General features: G+C 37.2%; 1 protein-coding gene across 5 annotated transcripts; it reads right to left on the reverse strand.

Moving 5' to 3' along the window:
* Positions 1–40: 40 nt before the first annotated feature.
* Positions 41–14,374, reverse strand: LOC122008858. 5 transcript variants are annotated; one of them, XR_006119412.1, is made up of 6 exons: positions 14,194–14,374; positions 11,446–11,489; positions 11,298–11,350; positions 9,379–9,533; positions 9,092–9,244; positions 41–309 (listed from the first exon to the last, which is right to left on the reverse strand). XR_006119412.1 is itself a non-coding variant. In XM_042564732.1 (5 exons), the coding sequence occupies exons 1-5, from the start codon at positions 14,370–14,372 to the stop codon at positions 9,223–9,225; spliced, it is 453 nt and encodes a 150-aa protein (XP_042420666.1). In that variant the 5' UTR covers positions 14,373–14,374; the 3' UTR covers positions 8,861–9,222. The 5 variants fall into 5 exon arrangements, 1 of the variants encoding a protein (XP_042420666.1); XR_006119413.1 differs by lacking the exon at positions 41–309 and adding an exon at positions 8,860–9,005; XM_042564732.1 differs by lacking the exon at positions 41–309 and having other exon boundaries at positions 8,861–9,244.
* Positions 14,375–17,647: the final 3,273 nt, after the last annotated feature.

A 17,647-nucleotide genomic window follows, 5' to 3' on the forward strand; every position in this document is an offset into this window, starting at 1 on the left:
AATCTCACATTCGCCTCCATAGATTCAACAATAATACCAGTAGTAGTTAAAAATCCAACATTATTTTTGAATTTAAAAAGTACTAAAAATATTTATGATTACATTCTTCAATATTCCACATAAGAACAATTTAAATATAAAAAAAAATCCAAACCCAAATGAAGGAGGATGTTGTGATTTGGTGCAGATAGAGAAACAATAGATCAAGGAAGCTAGCAATTGGTGGCTTCTCCCTTGTCAAGCTTGAACCTTCCGGGTATAGCTTCACAAATTACAAAGAGTTGCTTATTCTCTTCAAGTGCAAGGTACCTATTTAATAAATTTAAAGAGATACCTAAATGATTAGGTTTTGTGACCACTAAATCTAATATCAATTCATGAAGAAAAAAAAATCCAAACTAGAATAAGAAAGCATAGATGCAGTAAATACTATGCATCACATAGAAAATGCCCTAAGATGGTAACAAAAATCAAATTTTTTATTAAGAAAATTTCTACCCGACCAACAAGGAGTTCGGAGTAGGCAGGGCTTCTGGGATTAGTGAGGGACTAGTGGCTAAAGCGGCGAAGTTATTGGCGAAGAGGGCGAAGATGTAAAACTCAAAGGCGAAGAAGAAGAGGGAGCTGGCAGAGAGAGAGAGAGAGAGAGAGAGAGAGATGAGGGAGAGTTGAGGAGGAAGGACAAGACGCAGAAGTTCTCGGTGAAGAGGGAGATGACTTCCTTAAGGATGGTGCAGCCTGGGCAATCAAGAGAGGAGCAAAACAATCGCAGGTGGAGCAACATGAAGAAGTATCGAAGAAATCAGGTGGGTTAAGAGGTAGAAGAAATCGGACAGATGAGAAATTGGACGAACGAAGAGGAAGAATAATTGGGTGGTTGTGAAAAAGAAGAGTTAGAGATTTTATTTTTCCTAAATTTCCTTCTCTCTTTCCATCGGATTTGATGCCACCCAGGCTACATACTTTAAAAAATATGGCGCCAAACTAAATTAGAAGAGAGAATTAAATTTTAAGTAGAAATTCACAAGAAAAAAAGAACCCCAAGCTAAAAACCCAGGTAGCATTTTACTTGGCTCCTCCCTTGCAAGGTTGCTTGGGTGATTAGGAATAATAATTTTTCCCATGGATTGGGGAACCTGTCAGAAAAATCCGAAACAAGGACGGGTTCAGAGATTTTTTTCGGGTTCGGATTTGTGAATTTTTTCAAATTGGGATGGGTATGATGAGGATGTTATCCCCATCTCCGAACCCGCTCCTATATGACATGATGGGGAATGGAGATGGAAATGAGGATAGAGATGAGGATTACCCGATATCCTTTTAAATTTATTCTCGGGATAGGAAACAAGGATAAGGACGGGTATGGGGATTTAATCTCCGCGGGATTGGGGATAAGGATTCCTCGATCAAATATACCCAGAGATAGGCATGAGAATGGGGGCAGGAATGGGGATGACAAACTAGCCCCATCCCATCCTATTGCCATCCCTACGAATGATCTTTGGGACTTCTACTTTGTGACCTGCTGCCTACTAGAATGCCTCATTATGATATCTCACCCTTAGGCTTGTAACCTTCTGGGAAATAGATGATAAGATCTTTTAATGGATCTATTCAAATAAATCTTTTAACTTTATTTCCTTTTTAAAATAAGTATTAGACTTTTTCTTTTTTTCTTCTAGATAAGTTTTAATAAGATATTTTTTTTTGAAAAAATATATATATATATTTTTTTAGACCTTTTCTTTTAAAAAGGTAGTTTAGGTCTCTATTTAAAGAAACGTTATATAATTTTGGAAGACAAGTAATTTCCCTTTTAGTTAATCAATTTCATTTGATTATTGGAGGCTGATCCCCTCGAAGCGATCACCCTATCTCCCTTTTCATTTTTTTCTCTTTCGATTTTTCCACGTGATAGGCCCTTGGATTCCTATTAACTTGGTATCAGAGCACGTTCACTTCATCTTCGCCCTATAGTATTTCGCAACAACTTCAACAAGCGCAGGTCTTAACCCGACTTCAAGAGAGAAAAATTCACTCTAACATGACAACTGGAGGATCTCATCCTGACGCCAAATGAGCTTTGGAATTTGAAGCTAAGCACGAGACAAGGATGGATAAACTCGAAAAAACTATGACATCGTTGGTCAGAATAGTGCAAGAATTGAAGGATCGTTTAGAAGTAGATTCCAGCTTAAGCATATTAATCAAAAGGGGAATAAATCAGCAGTCTCGACAACAATAATATGACTAAGGAGCAAACTCAAATGAAGATCAAGAGCACAACCATCCACGTATGAAGGTGGAATTTCCTCACTGGGAGAACAACGATATGATTGGATGAATTTCAAGGATTGAAAAATATTTTCGCTTCCATAGCACATCGGACAATGCAAAGGTAGAACTAGAATTTATAAACCTCGAAGGCGATGCCATCCAATGGTATGACTGGCTTGAAGCATGCCATGAGCCTCCAAAATGGGAGGAATTCAAAGAAGAACTCATCAATTGATTTGGTCCCTCTGGTTATGAGAATGTTGATGGAGAATTGGCCAAAATTCGACAGACTTCAACTGTACTAGAGTACCAAGGACGATTCGAGACTCTCTAATTGAACTCGTGATTGGTCAGAAAAGCAACTATTGGACACTTTTATTGAAAGACTTCGCCTTGATATACGACGAAAAGTAAAAATGAATCAACTCCGCACCATGAAGGTCGCCTTATCCTTTGCACGACTACACGAAGAGAAGATCAATAAAGAAGGAAGAAGAAATAAAAAGGTAATTCGTGAAAACTCATCACATTATTCAACACCCCGTAGATTGACAAAAGAAGATATCAAGGAAAAAATGGCAAAGGGATTATGTTAGCATTGCGATGAAAAGTGACACCGTGGTCATCAATGCAAGTAAAAGAGAATACCGATGATTGAACCAATAGAGAACTCTGAGGAAGAAGATGATTTCGATGAAGGTGAAACATAAGATAATATCAACAAATTACAAGATGACTCTATGGCAATATCAGTATATGCCTTAGAAGGACTACAAACTCCGCAAGCAATTAAGGTAAAAGGATTCATTAAAAAACAACTATTAATGATACTTATAGATTCAGGAAGCACCAGCAATTTTCTAAACTCAACCTTAGCAAGAAGGCTTAAACAAAAAATAGAGCGAACATCTGCATTTGATGTTAAGCTGACGGATGAAAGATCACTTATAAGTCCAGGAAAATGCGAAGGTATTAAAATTTTCTTACCAAATTATGAATTAATCACAGATCTCTTTCTTCTACCCCTGGATGGATGTGATGTTGTACTTGGAGCATAATTGTTGAGAACATTAGGAGACATAATATGGAATTTCTATCAACTAACAATGTGCTTCCAAGATCAAGGAAAAGAAGTTTGCATCAGAGGCAAGAGACAAGATACTATCACATCAATCAGTAGTTATCAGGCAGAGCAGTTATTAAAGAAAGATTACTTCATTTTTCTCATGCAACTCTCCATAAAAAAGGATCCTAAAGGTACCTTATATACCCCTCCAGAATTAGAGGCACTTTTTTCAAAATTTTCTATGATATTTGTTGAGCCAAAGGGACTTCCTCCATCACGTTCACATGATCATTGTATACCTCTAATACCGGGGAGTGCACCAGCAAATATTATGCTTTATCGCTACCCTTACACATAGAAGGAGGTAATTGAGAAGATTGTACAAGAGATGGTTCAAGCTGGTATTGTTCACCCAAGTGTAAGCCCGTACTCTTCTCCAGTACTGCTTGTGCGTGTTAGATGTATACTAAAAGACTAGCTTTTTTGTATGAACATTTATTTTGAAATAAGAATCACATTGGTCAAATGTCTGCATTTGGTAAAATATAGTTATCCATTTAATTTATATTATAGATAACATGGTGTATGGTGTCACACAGAAGATCATGTTATCAGTTCCTTATAAATTATAAATAGTAGCTCACAACCAAGATGAATTGAGACAAACTATTAGAATGGTTGTAGTGTAATTTGGTATTAGTTTATCTTAACTATAAAATTACATTAGTACACTATGTGTGTATTGAGCAGGACCATTTGAGGTTGTTCCTTTTATACTGACTGCATAAAAGAACATAACCTCTGTTATTATGGATGTACGTACTCTTAATCCCGATATAATAACAAACACATATACTTAGTATTTATTTCTTTGATTTATCAATGGGTGAGATTTATTTGTTAAATCAATAGACCTGATAACTTGGGAAATAATATTATTTATATGGTATGTTGTTGATTATAAAAGAAAACTATGTCCTAGTTATCTAGGTTGATGATGTCCCCTTGAGGAGCTCATAAGGATTGTCACATAAACCCTACAGGTGGACTTAGTCCGACATGACAATGAAGTTGAGTGATACTACTCTTGAAGCTAGATATTAATTAAGTGAGTTGTCAGTAACTCATTTAATTAATGGACATTCGATATCTTAAACACAGGGAGATTAACACACTCATGATAAGAAGGAGCATATAATGTAACATGAGATTGATGCAGTAGTTTAATAATAACTTTTTAGTGGTATGAGTAATTATTGATGAACTTGAATTGGGTGTTCTGGTCGAACACAGGAAGCTCAAGCTTATCGGGAGGCCAAAACCAATTCCTCCTCTCAGTCCCTGCTGTAGCCTCTATAAAGCCTCGCACACACCCGTTTTGATTTTCCTTCTTACCCAAATGAGGGGTCGGCCACATCCTTGCTTGGTGCCCAAGCAAGGGGCCGGCCAAGCCCTTTTAGTGCCCAAGATGTGGGTCGGCCAAGCCATGCTTGGTGACCAAGCATGGGGTCGACCATACAAGAAGAGAAAAGGAAGTTTTGTTGAAAACAAAATGTTGTTAAAATCTTTCTTTTTACAGCTTTCTACAATGAATTAAAAGAGAGATTTTAATTTTATTAAAATCTTTCTTTTTTTGTAGTTATCTACAATGGTTAAAAGAGAGATTTTAATTTTGTTAAAATCTTTCCTTTTTTGTAACCAACCATTATAGGAATAAAAGGAAGATTTTGTTTAAAATAAAATTTTGTTATAATCTTTCCTTTTATAGCTATTTTCAATGGTTTAAAAGAGATATTAATTTTGTTAAAAATTTTCTTTTTTTGTAACCATCTACAAAGGCAAATAAAAGAAAATTTTATTAAAAACTTTCCTTATTAGCCGCTAGCAAAAATTATAAAAGAGGAGGGAGGTGCCCAAAAACTAACACAACCAAGGCTCTTCTTCTAATTTCTTGTGGTCGGCTCTTCCCTCTTTTCCCTTTCCTCTTTATAAGGGCCTGCGGCACTTAGAGAAGGACCTTCACCTTATGGCCAGTTGCTTGGAGGAGAAGAAGAAGAAGAAGGAGGCATCTTCACTTTGTATTCTTTGGTGGCCAAAAGCTTGGAAAAGAAGGAGAAGGTCGGGTGTCTTTGTCTTGGTAGATCGTCACTCATACGACGTCTAAGAGGAAGAGAGAAATACAACAGAAAATCAAGAGATCTTTAGGTTACAAAGAAAGGTATAACTAGTTATTTAGTCCGCTATATACTAGTTTAGTTTTTCTTTGTATGGATCCTATAATACCAACACAAGAGGCTAGCGATTTTGTGTTTCGAACTTGTGCTTCGATTAAGGTCTCTTTAGTTAAACCTAGGGTTTACTGTGACGAGTTTAAATATTTAATTTCTTTGAAAGGCTTTGTCTAGGAAATGGTGGATGATCTCATAACCAAGAAGGCCGAGTGCCTCGCTAACGACCTGGAAGTCAATCTTTGAAATAGATATTTAATCAACTTCTGTAGTATGGTTTAACTTCTGAAGAACACATGAGTTGAACTTGGAGTAAAAATGTTAAGTTTCGTTTCCAATCCAAGTTTAACTTATGAAGAACACATGGTTTGAACTTGGAATAAAAATGTTAAATTTCGTTTCCAATCCAAGTTTAAGAACACATGAGTTGCTAAGAAAAATTCTGTGCTTATACAAATTTTTATATAGGGGAAACAGAACGAAACTCCGAGTAGCACCCAATAGTGCGAAAGAAAGACGGAAGTTGACGAATGTGTGTAGGTTATCGGGCACTCAATAAAATTACAGTGAAAGATAAGTACCCCATCCTCATTATTGATGAATTAGGAGGTTTCTCATTGTTCTTAAAATTGGATCTTCGCTCAGGCTTTCATCAGATAAGGATCTATCAGCCGGACATTCCAAAAATAGCCTTTCGGACTCATGATGATCATTATGAATTTTTAGTCATGCCTTTCGATTTAACTAATGCACCTTCTACATTCCAAAGTTTGATGAACGATATCTTCAAGTCTTATCTCCACAAGTTTGTTTTGATTTTCTTTAATGATATCCTTGTTTATAGTTCATCATTCGAAGATCATTTGCATCATCTTTATAAAGTATTCACTCTTTTACGTGAGCATTTTCTTTTTGTGAAAAGATCTAAGTACAGCTTTGGGACAATTAAGGTGGAATACCTTGGTCATATTGTAAGTCAAAAAGGAATAGCTACTGATTCCTCAAAGGTGCTAGTTATGAAGGAGTGACCCATCCCAAAGAATATCAAGGCATTACGTGGTTTTCTAGGTCTCACAGGTTATTATCATAAATTTGTAAAAAATTATGGAAAGATTAGTGCTCCATTAACGACTTTGTTAAAGAAAAATGCATTTAGATGGTGTCCTGAAGCAGAAAACACATATCAAAATTTAAAGGAGGTTATGACGACAACACTAGTTCTTGCACTACCTAATTTCAATAAGTAATTTGTCATTGAAGCCGATGCATCTAGAGTTGGAATCGGAGCAGTACTTATGCAAGAAGGACAACCATTAGCTTTTACTAGCAAGACACTATCTCCTTTACATCAACAGATGTCAATTTATGACAAGGAAATGTTGGCTATCATACATGCGGTTACAAAATGGAGACCCTATCTTCTTAGCCGACGCTTTTAAATACGAACTGACCATAAGAGTCTTAAGTTCATCTTGGATAAACATATCTCAAATATGGTTCAACAAAAATGGATCAAGAGACTTTTAAGATATGATTATGAAATCGTTTACAAGAAGGGAACGGAAAATACAATAGCTGATGCTTTATCTCGTCTTTCTAACCAAATAGAGTTCATTGTTATATCTTTAGTAACTTGCAAAAACTTGGAGAACATAAAAAAAAATTCCGCGGCACATGCTCTCATCCAAAACATATTACAAAATTCATCGCCAAAGTCCCACTATTCTTGGGATGGAGAAATTTTACGATATAAAAACAGAATCTTCCTTCCAACAAACTCAGTTGCAAAGGAAGTAATACTGGAGGAATTTCATTGTTCACCAATTGTAGGACATTCTGATTTCCTACGCACGTATAAACGAATTTGAATAGCTTTCTATTGGAAGGGAATGAAGAAAGATACCAAAAACTTTGTTGCTGAATGTGATGTATGTCAAAGAAACAAAGAAGAAAATGTAGCAAGACCATGTCTTCTTCAACCCCTTCCCATATCTGAACAAATTTGGACAGACATTTCCATGGATTTCATAGATGGGTTAACCACTTCACAAGGACAAACTACTATCATGGTGGTCGTTGATCGTCTAACAAAATATGCTCATTTTTGTACATTATCGCATCCTTATACAACTGCCCGTGTTGCTCAAGCATTTGTTGACCATATAATCAAACTACATGGTCTACCAAGATCTATTGTCACTGATAGAGATCCGGTTTTGACAAGTAAATTTTAGAGAGAATTATTCCAATTGCAAGGCACTAAACTTAATTTTAGCACATCCTACCACCCATAGTCTGATGGACAAATAGAGGTGGTTAATCGATCCTTAGAGAATTATTTACGTTGCTTAACTGGTGATAGACCCAAGGAGTGGGTTCGTTGGCTTCCATGGGCAGAATGGTGGTATAATACGACCTACCACTCAGCTATTAAGATTACCCCATTTGAGGTTGTTTATGGACGTATACCACCCTCAGTTAGCTCATACACACGTAGATCAACAAATGTGCATCAAGTCGACCAAAACCTATGCACAAGGGATCAAATATTGTAACTTTTGAAAAACAACTTATGCAATACACAAGCAAGAATGAAGCAACTGGCCGACAAACATCGTTCGGAAGAATTTGCAATAGGAGATTGAGTTTTTTTTTTTTCTAAAACTTCAACCATACAAGCAAGTTTCAATTCATCCTTCAAACTCTATGAAGTTGTCATCAAAATTTTATGGCCCTTATAAAGTGATAGAACGTATTGGACCTATTGCTTATCGCTTGAATTCCACAAGATTCTAAAATACACCCTGTATTTCACATGTCTTGTTTAAAGAAGAAATTAGGCGATAAATTTACTCCTCAACAACACCTCCTAAAGTGAATTTAGATGGTGAAGTTAAATTTCAACCTTATGCTATTTTAGAAAGGAGACTTGTGAAAAAGAACAATCAAGCAACGGTAAAACTATTAATTCAATGGGATAATTTATCTATCGATGATGCAACATGAAAATTATATGATACCATTCAAGAAAAATTTCCAGAATTTATTGATAAACAACCTTGAGGACAAGGTTATTTTGAATGGTGGTGGAATGATAAGATCTTTTAATGGATCTATTCAAATAAATCCTTTAATTTTATTTCCTTTTCAAAATAAATTTTAGACTTTTTTTTTCTTCTAGATAAATTTTAATAAGACATTTCCTTTTGAAAATATATTTTTATTTTATTTTTCTTTTAGACCTTTTCTTTTGAAAAAATTATTTAAGTCCTTTTTTAAAGAGAAATTATGTAATTTTGGAAGATAAATAATTTTCCTTTTAGTTAATTAATTTCATTTAATTATTGGAGGTCGATCCCCTCGAAGCGACCACCCTATCTCCCTTTTTATTTTTTTTTCTCTTTCGATTTTTCCACGTGATAGGCCCTTGGTTCCTATCAATAGACATGCCCAGTAGCAGAGTGCAACCGTTAGAATCCACAAACAAACATCTCTAACGGAAGAGAGCACTAGATGTTACCTAGGAGTGGTGCCTCCTTGGCGGAGAAGGTTTATCGAACATGACCTACCACCGCATGGAGGGTGCAAATATTGCGGTGAGTGAGAACGGGAGCGAGAATAGCAAGGTGAGAGGGAGCGACGTGGTGTTCTTCAGTGGTCATACACATGGCCGCTGCCAAAACAAGAAAAAAGTATTATTAATAGAGGTGATATAACATTGCACGAACAATCTAGTAAAAAGAAGGCATTTGATTCACGCATCCTTTCAACCAAACAAGAATAATAACAGGATCGAATCCAGCATACCTTCCTTCTCTTGCCCTCATCTCGGAGGGCTTTTTTTCTGTTGTCCTCTGCAAATACAACAGTTGATTCCTGACCAAGAAGAATTTGCCTGTCCATTTGATAATTGGCTTCAGCCGGATCAACATACCGAAAAAAACCCAAATCCACGTGGTTCCCTGCAGAATTTACAATTTTCATAAGATAATACAATGAACTCAAGATGCATCTCCAATTAGTAGGTAAGTGGATAATATTGCTAGATCACTGTTACTATTATCAAATGTTTCATATTCTTAACATTTTTCAGCAATCTTTGATGTTTCAATCAATTCAAGTTAAAGCAAGCATTTGACTGCTGACCTTTAATTCTTCAGAGTTTATAGATAACGTCAAATTCTTAAAGACTTGATGTCTTCAAGACATAATACCTGAAAACCAATTTCTTCTTTTATCACTAGCCACTATCTCCATTTACTTGCATCTTCGTCAACATAACTCTCATGACTTGACTCGCGTCTTCAGACTCTAATTTCATTGTTCAACTCAGCAATCTTAATGGCTGTCGCGTCTTCTTTTATCACCGCAGGTGACCACCGTCGACCGTCGCCGGTGACCACTGTCGGCCACCGCCAGCGACCACCACTGGCGCCCACAGTCGGCCGCCGCCGGCGCCCACAGCAGGCCGCCGGCGGCGACCACCGCCGCCCATCCCCGCTGGCTGTGACCAGCCGCCCACCCCCGCCGCCGTCGCCACCGCTGGCGACCACCGTGCCCGCCGTCGCCGCCGCCAGCCACCTCTGGCCGCCGCCGCCGACGGTTGTCGTTGTCGCCGGTTGCCGGCGACGGTCAGCGGTTGTGGATGGCGGCGGCCGGCGGAGGAGGCTAACGGCGGCGGCCACTGGTTGCTGCAAGCTCCAGTAGAGGTGCGACGGTCATCGGTAGAGGTCGCAGGATATTTTTGTCATTTAATAATATTACGAATTACATTGCTTATAAAAAATAATAGACACCAAACAAAAGAATGTAATCACCCTTGTAATCAAAGATTACATACATTACATTACCAAACGTAGTAATGTAATCAAGATTACATTACATTACATTATATTACATTACATGTTATGTTACATTACACTCAACCAAACGTAGCCTTAGTGAGTGAAACTAGGCAACCCTAGGGGGAGATAAACCTAGGTTATACTTGAATTCTGTTAACACTGTTTTGCCTTATCTATTGTGCTAATCAATGTTGCAGGGGAGTTCAACTAGGTCGACGGGTTGACCAGGTAGCTGGCACGAAGACTAGACAGGTCGACGGACTGTCCGAATGTCTGGCAGGTAAGTTAAGGTAAGTCACTGGAGGGGAGTGACTTGGTGAGGATGCGTTCCCCGTTCGAGGGAATAGTAGACGTCGATCCAAGTTAGATCCATTTCGGAAGTCTAAGTTGAGATCTTGACTAGATTACGGTCTTGAGGAGACAGAATCTAATTACTACTCTGTTTGAATATAATTATGCTAACACTTTGTTTCACAGGGTAGTATAAATTGTATTTTTGCCTTGGCCTAACATTTTCTTGCAGAAAAATGATTTTCTGGACAATGGTGGTCCGGGTGCCCGAAGTTGGTCCAGGCGCTCGGAAGGCAAAACTCATCCTCGTCGCAATGTGGAGCGCGCTGATTAGCTGGGCCAACGTTACGATCCAAGCGCTCGGAAGAGATCCGGGCGCTCGGAGCACTCCTATAAAAGGAGCCTTCCTCCAGAGCTACTAACAACAACTGCTTCCTACGACTGCTCTATTGCGCTCTGCTCCTGCGACGCGACGATGCTTCTCCGACAGCTTGTGGCTCAATTTATTTGTAATTGTTGTCGGTATATTTTTTTTAAAATGAGTTCTTGTACTTTCATTTGTAAACACTTTTCAAACTACTAGTGAATTACCCAACGAAAACACTCGACGAGTGCGGGCCTTGGAGTAGGAGTCGATGAAGGCTCTGAACCAAGTAAAACTAGTTTGTGTTAGCATTGTGTTTTGTGCTTTTTCCACTGCTTACTCTAATTCGATAATGAATTTTCGATCATTATTCACCCCCCCTAGCGACTTCTACGATCCAATAGCTTCTGCCCCTCATCCTGATTAAACAAAATTCCACAAAATGAATAAGCAACAATGGTTATGCATACACAAAAATATGAAGATTAAGCTAAATAAAAGATGAGAATTGAGAACCTAAAAAAGAATTGATCACAGTGAAAAGTTTGACAAACTAAAGTTGTTAAATTGGCCAAGATATAAAGCATGCCCCGAGTTCATGTGCTTGCTTGGGTATGTCAGGAAACTTGTGGGTATCAATACAGAAAAACTCAAGTTAATTGGCGTGTTCAGGTGAGAGATGATGTGAAAACATATATCAGCAAAATAAAAGATAGAGAAAAATGTTATGGCACAACTCTTGACCAATTGTTAAGAACAACACCATTGGTCAAATACAAGTTCAATCCAGCTTCAAAAAGCCTAGACCTTTTGTTTTCTTGAATTGATCTCTGTACCCAACAAGAAGAGATACAAAAACACAGGATTGCACCACAAATGAGGATAACAGACAATAGTTGGTCAGAGAGAACACAGGATAAGCATTAATGAGATAAATAAGAAAAGTGATGATAAAGAATAAGAGAGACTTTGATAGTATTTATTTGTGATTAAATTTATTTTACTTATTCAATAAAAATACATAAATAACTTTAATAATCATGGCAAAACACCTATATACTTGTGATATTGCTCATATCTTGATTTACAAATATCTTATTAGAACATTACTATAAAAATAAATTCATTATAAAATAAACTAAATATTATGCCTTCGTCCATGGTGGACCAACTCCACATGTGAATTCCAAACTAATTAAATTATACCCAAAACATCTTCAAATAAAATCCAAAACATAATCAATAAATACATTATTCCTCTTCATTATAAATGTTCAATCGCAATTGATTGTTGACATGGTAGAATAGCAGACATCACTCTCCTCGTGGAAAATGTGCTTGTACTCATGCATAAAATAAAGTATAAACCCTAGAAGAATTCGAACCCTAGAAGAATTCAAACAGTGGGTGCCCATCTCCCTGTGAGGCATGAAGAGAAAGGGGCGCAGCAAGAACAGGCAGTAGAGAGGCCACAATGACGAGAAGGGGTTCTGTGCTGATAAGGGAGAAAAGAATGCAGTGATTTTAATGACAATTAAGTGGGATAGTTTGTCACAGCAAAAGAGGGGGAAGGGTGCAATACATACTAGGGACAAAGGGCAACACAATACAAGAGGTAATGGGGTGAACACGTCATTGAGATAGAGAACAAAGAACCGCACCACAATTAAGGTGGAAGAAGATGTCACATGGAAAGGGGAAAGACAATGCTTTTTTAACTTGTTTAATTTTGTTAGGTGAGTGATCTGAAGTGAGAGAGGAAGGGAACTTAGAAGATGGAAAAGTAGGTTGATGATGAGATTTTTTTCCTTGATACACTAAACCAAATTAGTGATATAGTACCGTTAAATATTTATTTTACAAGGGTTAAACACTTTAGATGCTAATAATATAAAATATTCATATTGTGTTTTACACTGTATGATTGATATACTTTTTTCCTATGGAAATTATGAAAGGATGAATTGACTAGCACACTTTGTTCAACATATGTTGATCATTCATATTGACATAAATAGTTTTAATATTTCTTTAGTACCACCAGCAATGATCCTCATATACTGCATATCCACCATCTAGTGGGTCGACCTTTTATCACTTGGAAACACCTTTTAAAGCTTAGACATGGCAAAGAAGGATATAACACAAAGCAAAATACCAGAATGGCACGTTTGGTTTCAATGTGTAGAAAAAAAAAACAATTAGGCACTAAACAATAATTATATAAAACTTCATTGGATTCTCAATTCTAGTAAGAGCCAGATTCTCAATTCTAGTAAGAGCCAAAATGGCTGAGCCTTATCCCACTAGGTGGGGTCGGCTAGCCAAAATGGGTGATGCTAATTGCTAAATAGTTAATTGTAATATGTAATATAGCAATAGCCATTTTTTAGATGTGCTCACATCAAGAGATATTTTGCACTCCTACAAACTGAATTAATTGTTGTCTAATAAGAAGATTGTTCATACAGAATGTTTATGACTGTTTATGACCAATTTATAAACAAAGTATGCAATATCCTAGTTGTTCCATGGAAAATCTACACACACACACACACACAAAACATTTTTTGATCTCAGCCAACTGACGTAATCTCAGTTTGTTTTCTAATTCCAAGCCTATGAATGTAACTCAATTACTAGTATAGTGGTAGTTATCAAGACCATTGCAATAAAAAAAGAACAGCTCTTGCTTAAATTTAATTAACCAAAATGCCGTGAGGTTTTGGCAAGATTGCAGCTTTAAAATCAATCACCAAGCTTCCTGAAGAGCAAAAGAACCGATATAATTGTTACTCTTCTTTCTAAAATGCACTTGAAGAACCCACAATCCTGCCATCATTTATAGCCAACTACCTAAGAAAGCTGACAGAGAACCAAACTCTATTCCGTGATTAAAACCAAAAAACTAATAATAAAAAAAAAAATTAAAAAGGGCACAAGATTCTACAGGAAGGGAGGAAAAGTGGAAAACGATGCTCACATAAACGAGGGGCCTTTTAAAACCTAAAATCAACCGAACGCTATGTAAAACGCTAAAACCATCAAACCAGCTAAAAAAAATCAGAAAGGGAAGATAAGACAGAGTTCGGGAAAGCCTAACAGGCGGAGTTGATGTGTTACCTCCTCGTAACGAGTCGAAGGGCGTTCTTCCTCCGCAACGACCCTCCTACCTTGTCGGTCGGCAAATCTCTCGTCTCGCTTCGGATCCTTTGTTCGTCTCTCAACGTCGATTCCTTCGCGACGTTGCAGGGATCCACGCCCTTTCGAATTGGGTTTGGTTCAACTCTGGCTCGGCTCATGGCCCGGCCGGATTCGACACACAATCCGGTCTGTTTAGCTTTTCAGGAATTATTTTTTTTAATAAAATTTAATTAGTTTAAATTTCGACAATTTTTAAAAATCGATTGCAATTCTCTGCGACCATTTATTATAGGGGTGTCAATTCGGGTGGGTTGGGTGGGTTCAGGTTGGGTTGAAAATCAATTTTTTAAAAAATTATCCAACCCGAACCCGACCCGAACCCGACTATAACCCGAAACATGTAAACCCGAACCCGAACCCGTTACAACCCGGACAACCCGCCAACCCGCCAACCTGATTTTATTTTTAATTATTCTTTTTTTTTATCAGTCTCAAAAAAAATAAAAGCTTGAATCTCATTTGATGGTATCCTACCTACAATTCATTATTCATCTGATGGAATCCAGGAGACCAGAACCCTACTCTTAAGTCTTTATCAGCATGAATCTCATTTGCATAATCAAAACCATCAAAGCCAACTAATTTCCTAAACAGCTAAACAGTCTCGATGCTTTGACTAGGAGCAAATGGAACACAAAATGACAAAATCTGAAAATATTTTGAACCCATTTTCATGATTCTAGCATCTAAATTCTAACATCTCCCTTTAGAATTGCAAATGGAGCCAGAGATCCAAGCATCTGCTTCTAACTGGCTTGCAACAGCTGTAGAAGGAGTTGAAGACTGAAGAGGTTACCGATGCTGCATAGCTTTTGACTTGTGTGTTGTTTGTTGATAGTTTCGTTTTCATTTCTGATGGAAAGTTGTGTTAGTTCCAGTTTGTGCTGACTGCTGACTCTTGCTCACCATAGTTTGTTGTGTCTGGAAAAACCCATGCCTGAACCATTCTATTATTAGCAATAGTGGTGTCAACAATATGTGGTGAAGTATTTGATGCTTTTTTATTCTAGCTTCTTTATGCAATTATGCTGCCTTCTTTACTAAGAGTCTAAGATAGTGGCGGATAATTTATGGAACCGTCATTAAGGTGCCCAAGCTGATTTGTGTAGATGGTAGAATGGCTTATTCATCGAACTTGTCTCGTATTATTGAAGACCGCCGTGGCCTCATGCTCGCAGACACATCAATACATCATGCTGCCTCAAAGTGTTGGGTAAATGGAGGTTTCCCCATCTTCGAATGTAGAGCAGTAGAGGTAGCTGTATTTTTCAATTTGAGATGGACAAGTGTTGGGTAAAAAAATTATACAAAAAATCATAGGGAGAGATCTAGAGACTAGAGTCCTCTTTGTTGATTTTCTACCGGAATTGGGTGAGATTCTCAAAATTAGAATTAGATTCTCCTCTATTGCTTTCAATATTTCATGATCAGTAGAAGTCAAAGTCACATGAAGATCAAGTCATGATTAAGAGGACCAAACAGACCACTAGACCAGCACGTCGAAATAAAAACTTATTAGTCAAAACTTAAACATCAGACAGCGAGCAACAAAATATCAGGTCGGATAACACGCCGACGCAGAAAGATCCAGACGTATCAGAGTGATTTTGAAAGAAAAGCCAAGAAGAATATACATCCAGAGCAGTAAAAAAATGCAATAAGATAACTCAGCCTCAGAAAGCAAATCCATTTTGAACTCTTTCACACAACTAAAGCTGAAAAAGACTCATAATTACTAATGTATTATTTGCTTCAATTAATTCTTTCCATCCATGCATCGCATGCAATATGGTACAAAGGAGGACCATAAGCCATAACAACTCCATTGCATAACCAAAACATTGAACCCATTTTCTAAGCTCGTCCTAAATACCAATGCTCTACTACTTGCAAATGGAAAAGAAACCACCGATTACAACATCATAATTCATAAGGTAAATCTAAATGCCATTGGTTTGCCATTGGCTAGGTTTGGAAATACCTCAATGTCTCACAAATTCAATCCAAGGGTCCAGGAGGTCACCATCCTAACATCCTTCAAAACACACTCCTTCAAAAAAGGGCAAAACAAGTACAATCTTACCACTCACCTGAAAGCATCAAATCAAGTAATCAACATTCAACAACAATTTTGGTAAACAGAATTTACAGGAAAGAAAGAAAGCTCCCAAGGGATCTTATAAGCTTGTACCTTCGTTTTTGGAGCCAGGCCAGCCATAAGAGCTGCAGCAGCAATGCCAGCATTGGTTTCTTCAATGAAACTGATGGTGGAGTTTATCACGAGCAGCACTACAATACCGACAAAGTCTTGCCAGTCTGGGGGTTTTCCACTGCCGTTGGCCAAGGCAATGGCCATGATGGCAGCCATTTCCATCACCCATGAAAGGGGGTTCCACATGAAACCCAAAAATTAACTTTTAAGGCAATCCAAAAGGATTAAAGGTTAATACAACTATATTGTCTATACAAGTAAAAGATCCTCCAGAGTCCAGAGTTTATACAAGAAAATTTATGATATCAACACAAAATAAAAAAGTTTTCAAGCTTCACAAAATAACTTTCAGTTTCAAGCTCCACTTCTCCATTGTTTTACTCCTCCTTTGTACTGAGTCAAACCTTGAAACAAGCTAACAAGGTATGAAATAAACAAATTAAAATCTAAAAGATTTTTAAAAACCTATACTTAATAAACTTAAATGGTTTAATCAACTTACTTTTCATTAGAATCATCAATCATGTGTTGTAGTAGGTTTTGATCCAATATCCTCATTTGTGAATAAATTCATAATATTTTCAGTCAAATCATTCAACCCCACCTCAGTAGTTTCTACAAAAACAAATATTAGTAAAACAAATAACTTTAAAATGAAAATAAAAAAATAAACTAGTTACCTTTCCCTCCAGCTAACCAATCTCTACAACAAACTAGTGACTCAACAACATCAGGCTTCATTGCACTGCGATATTGGTCAAGTATCCTACCACCGGTGCTAAAAGCCGATTCAGAAGCAACTGTAGAAATTGGAACACTCAAGATATCTCTAGCCATTTGTGCAAGGTCAGGATACCTAAATTGGTGAGCTTTCCAAAACACAAGAACATCCAATTTTGTTATTCTATCAATTGTTGGTTCTTCCAAATACAGCTCTAATTGACTCTTTTGAGCTCTGCCAATGAATTCTAAACTTTGAAAAGTGTCAAATTCCTATATCATAAATGAAATATATTAGTAACAAGTAGTAAAAAATAGTGAGGAAATGCAAAAAAAAAAATTATCAACAGTACCTTCAAAACATCCATGCATCCGCTGCCTAAATTTAGAGCAAGAGAAGCATTATTATCAATGGCACTATGAGTACTCGAAGATGCACTG

Source organism: Zingiber officinale, chromosome 8A (assembly GCF_018446385.1).
Source record: "Zingiber officinale cultivar Zhangliang chromosome 8A, Zo_v1.1, whole genome shotgun sequence".
Lineage (NCBI taxonomy): Eukaryota > Viridiplantae > Streptophyta > Magnoliopsida > Zingiberales > Zingiberaceae > Zingiber > Zingiber officinale.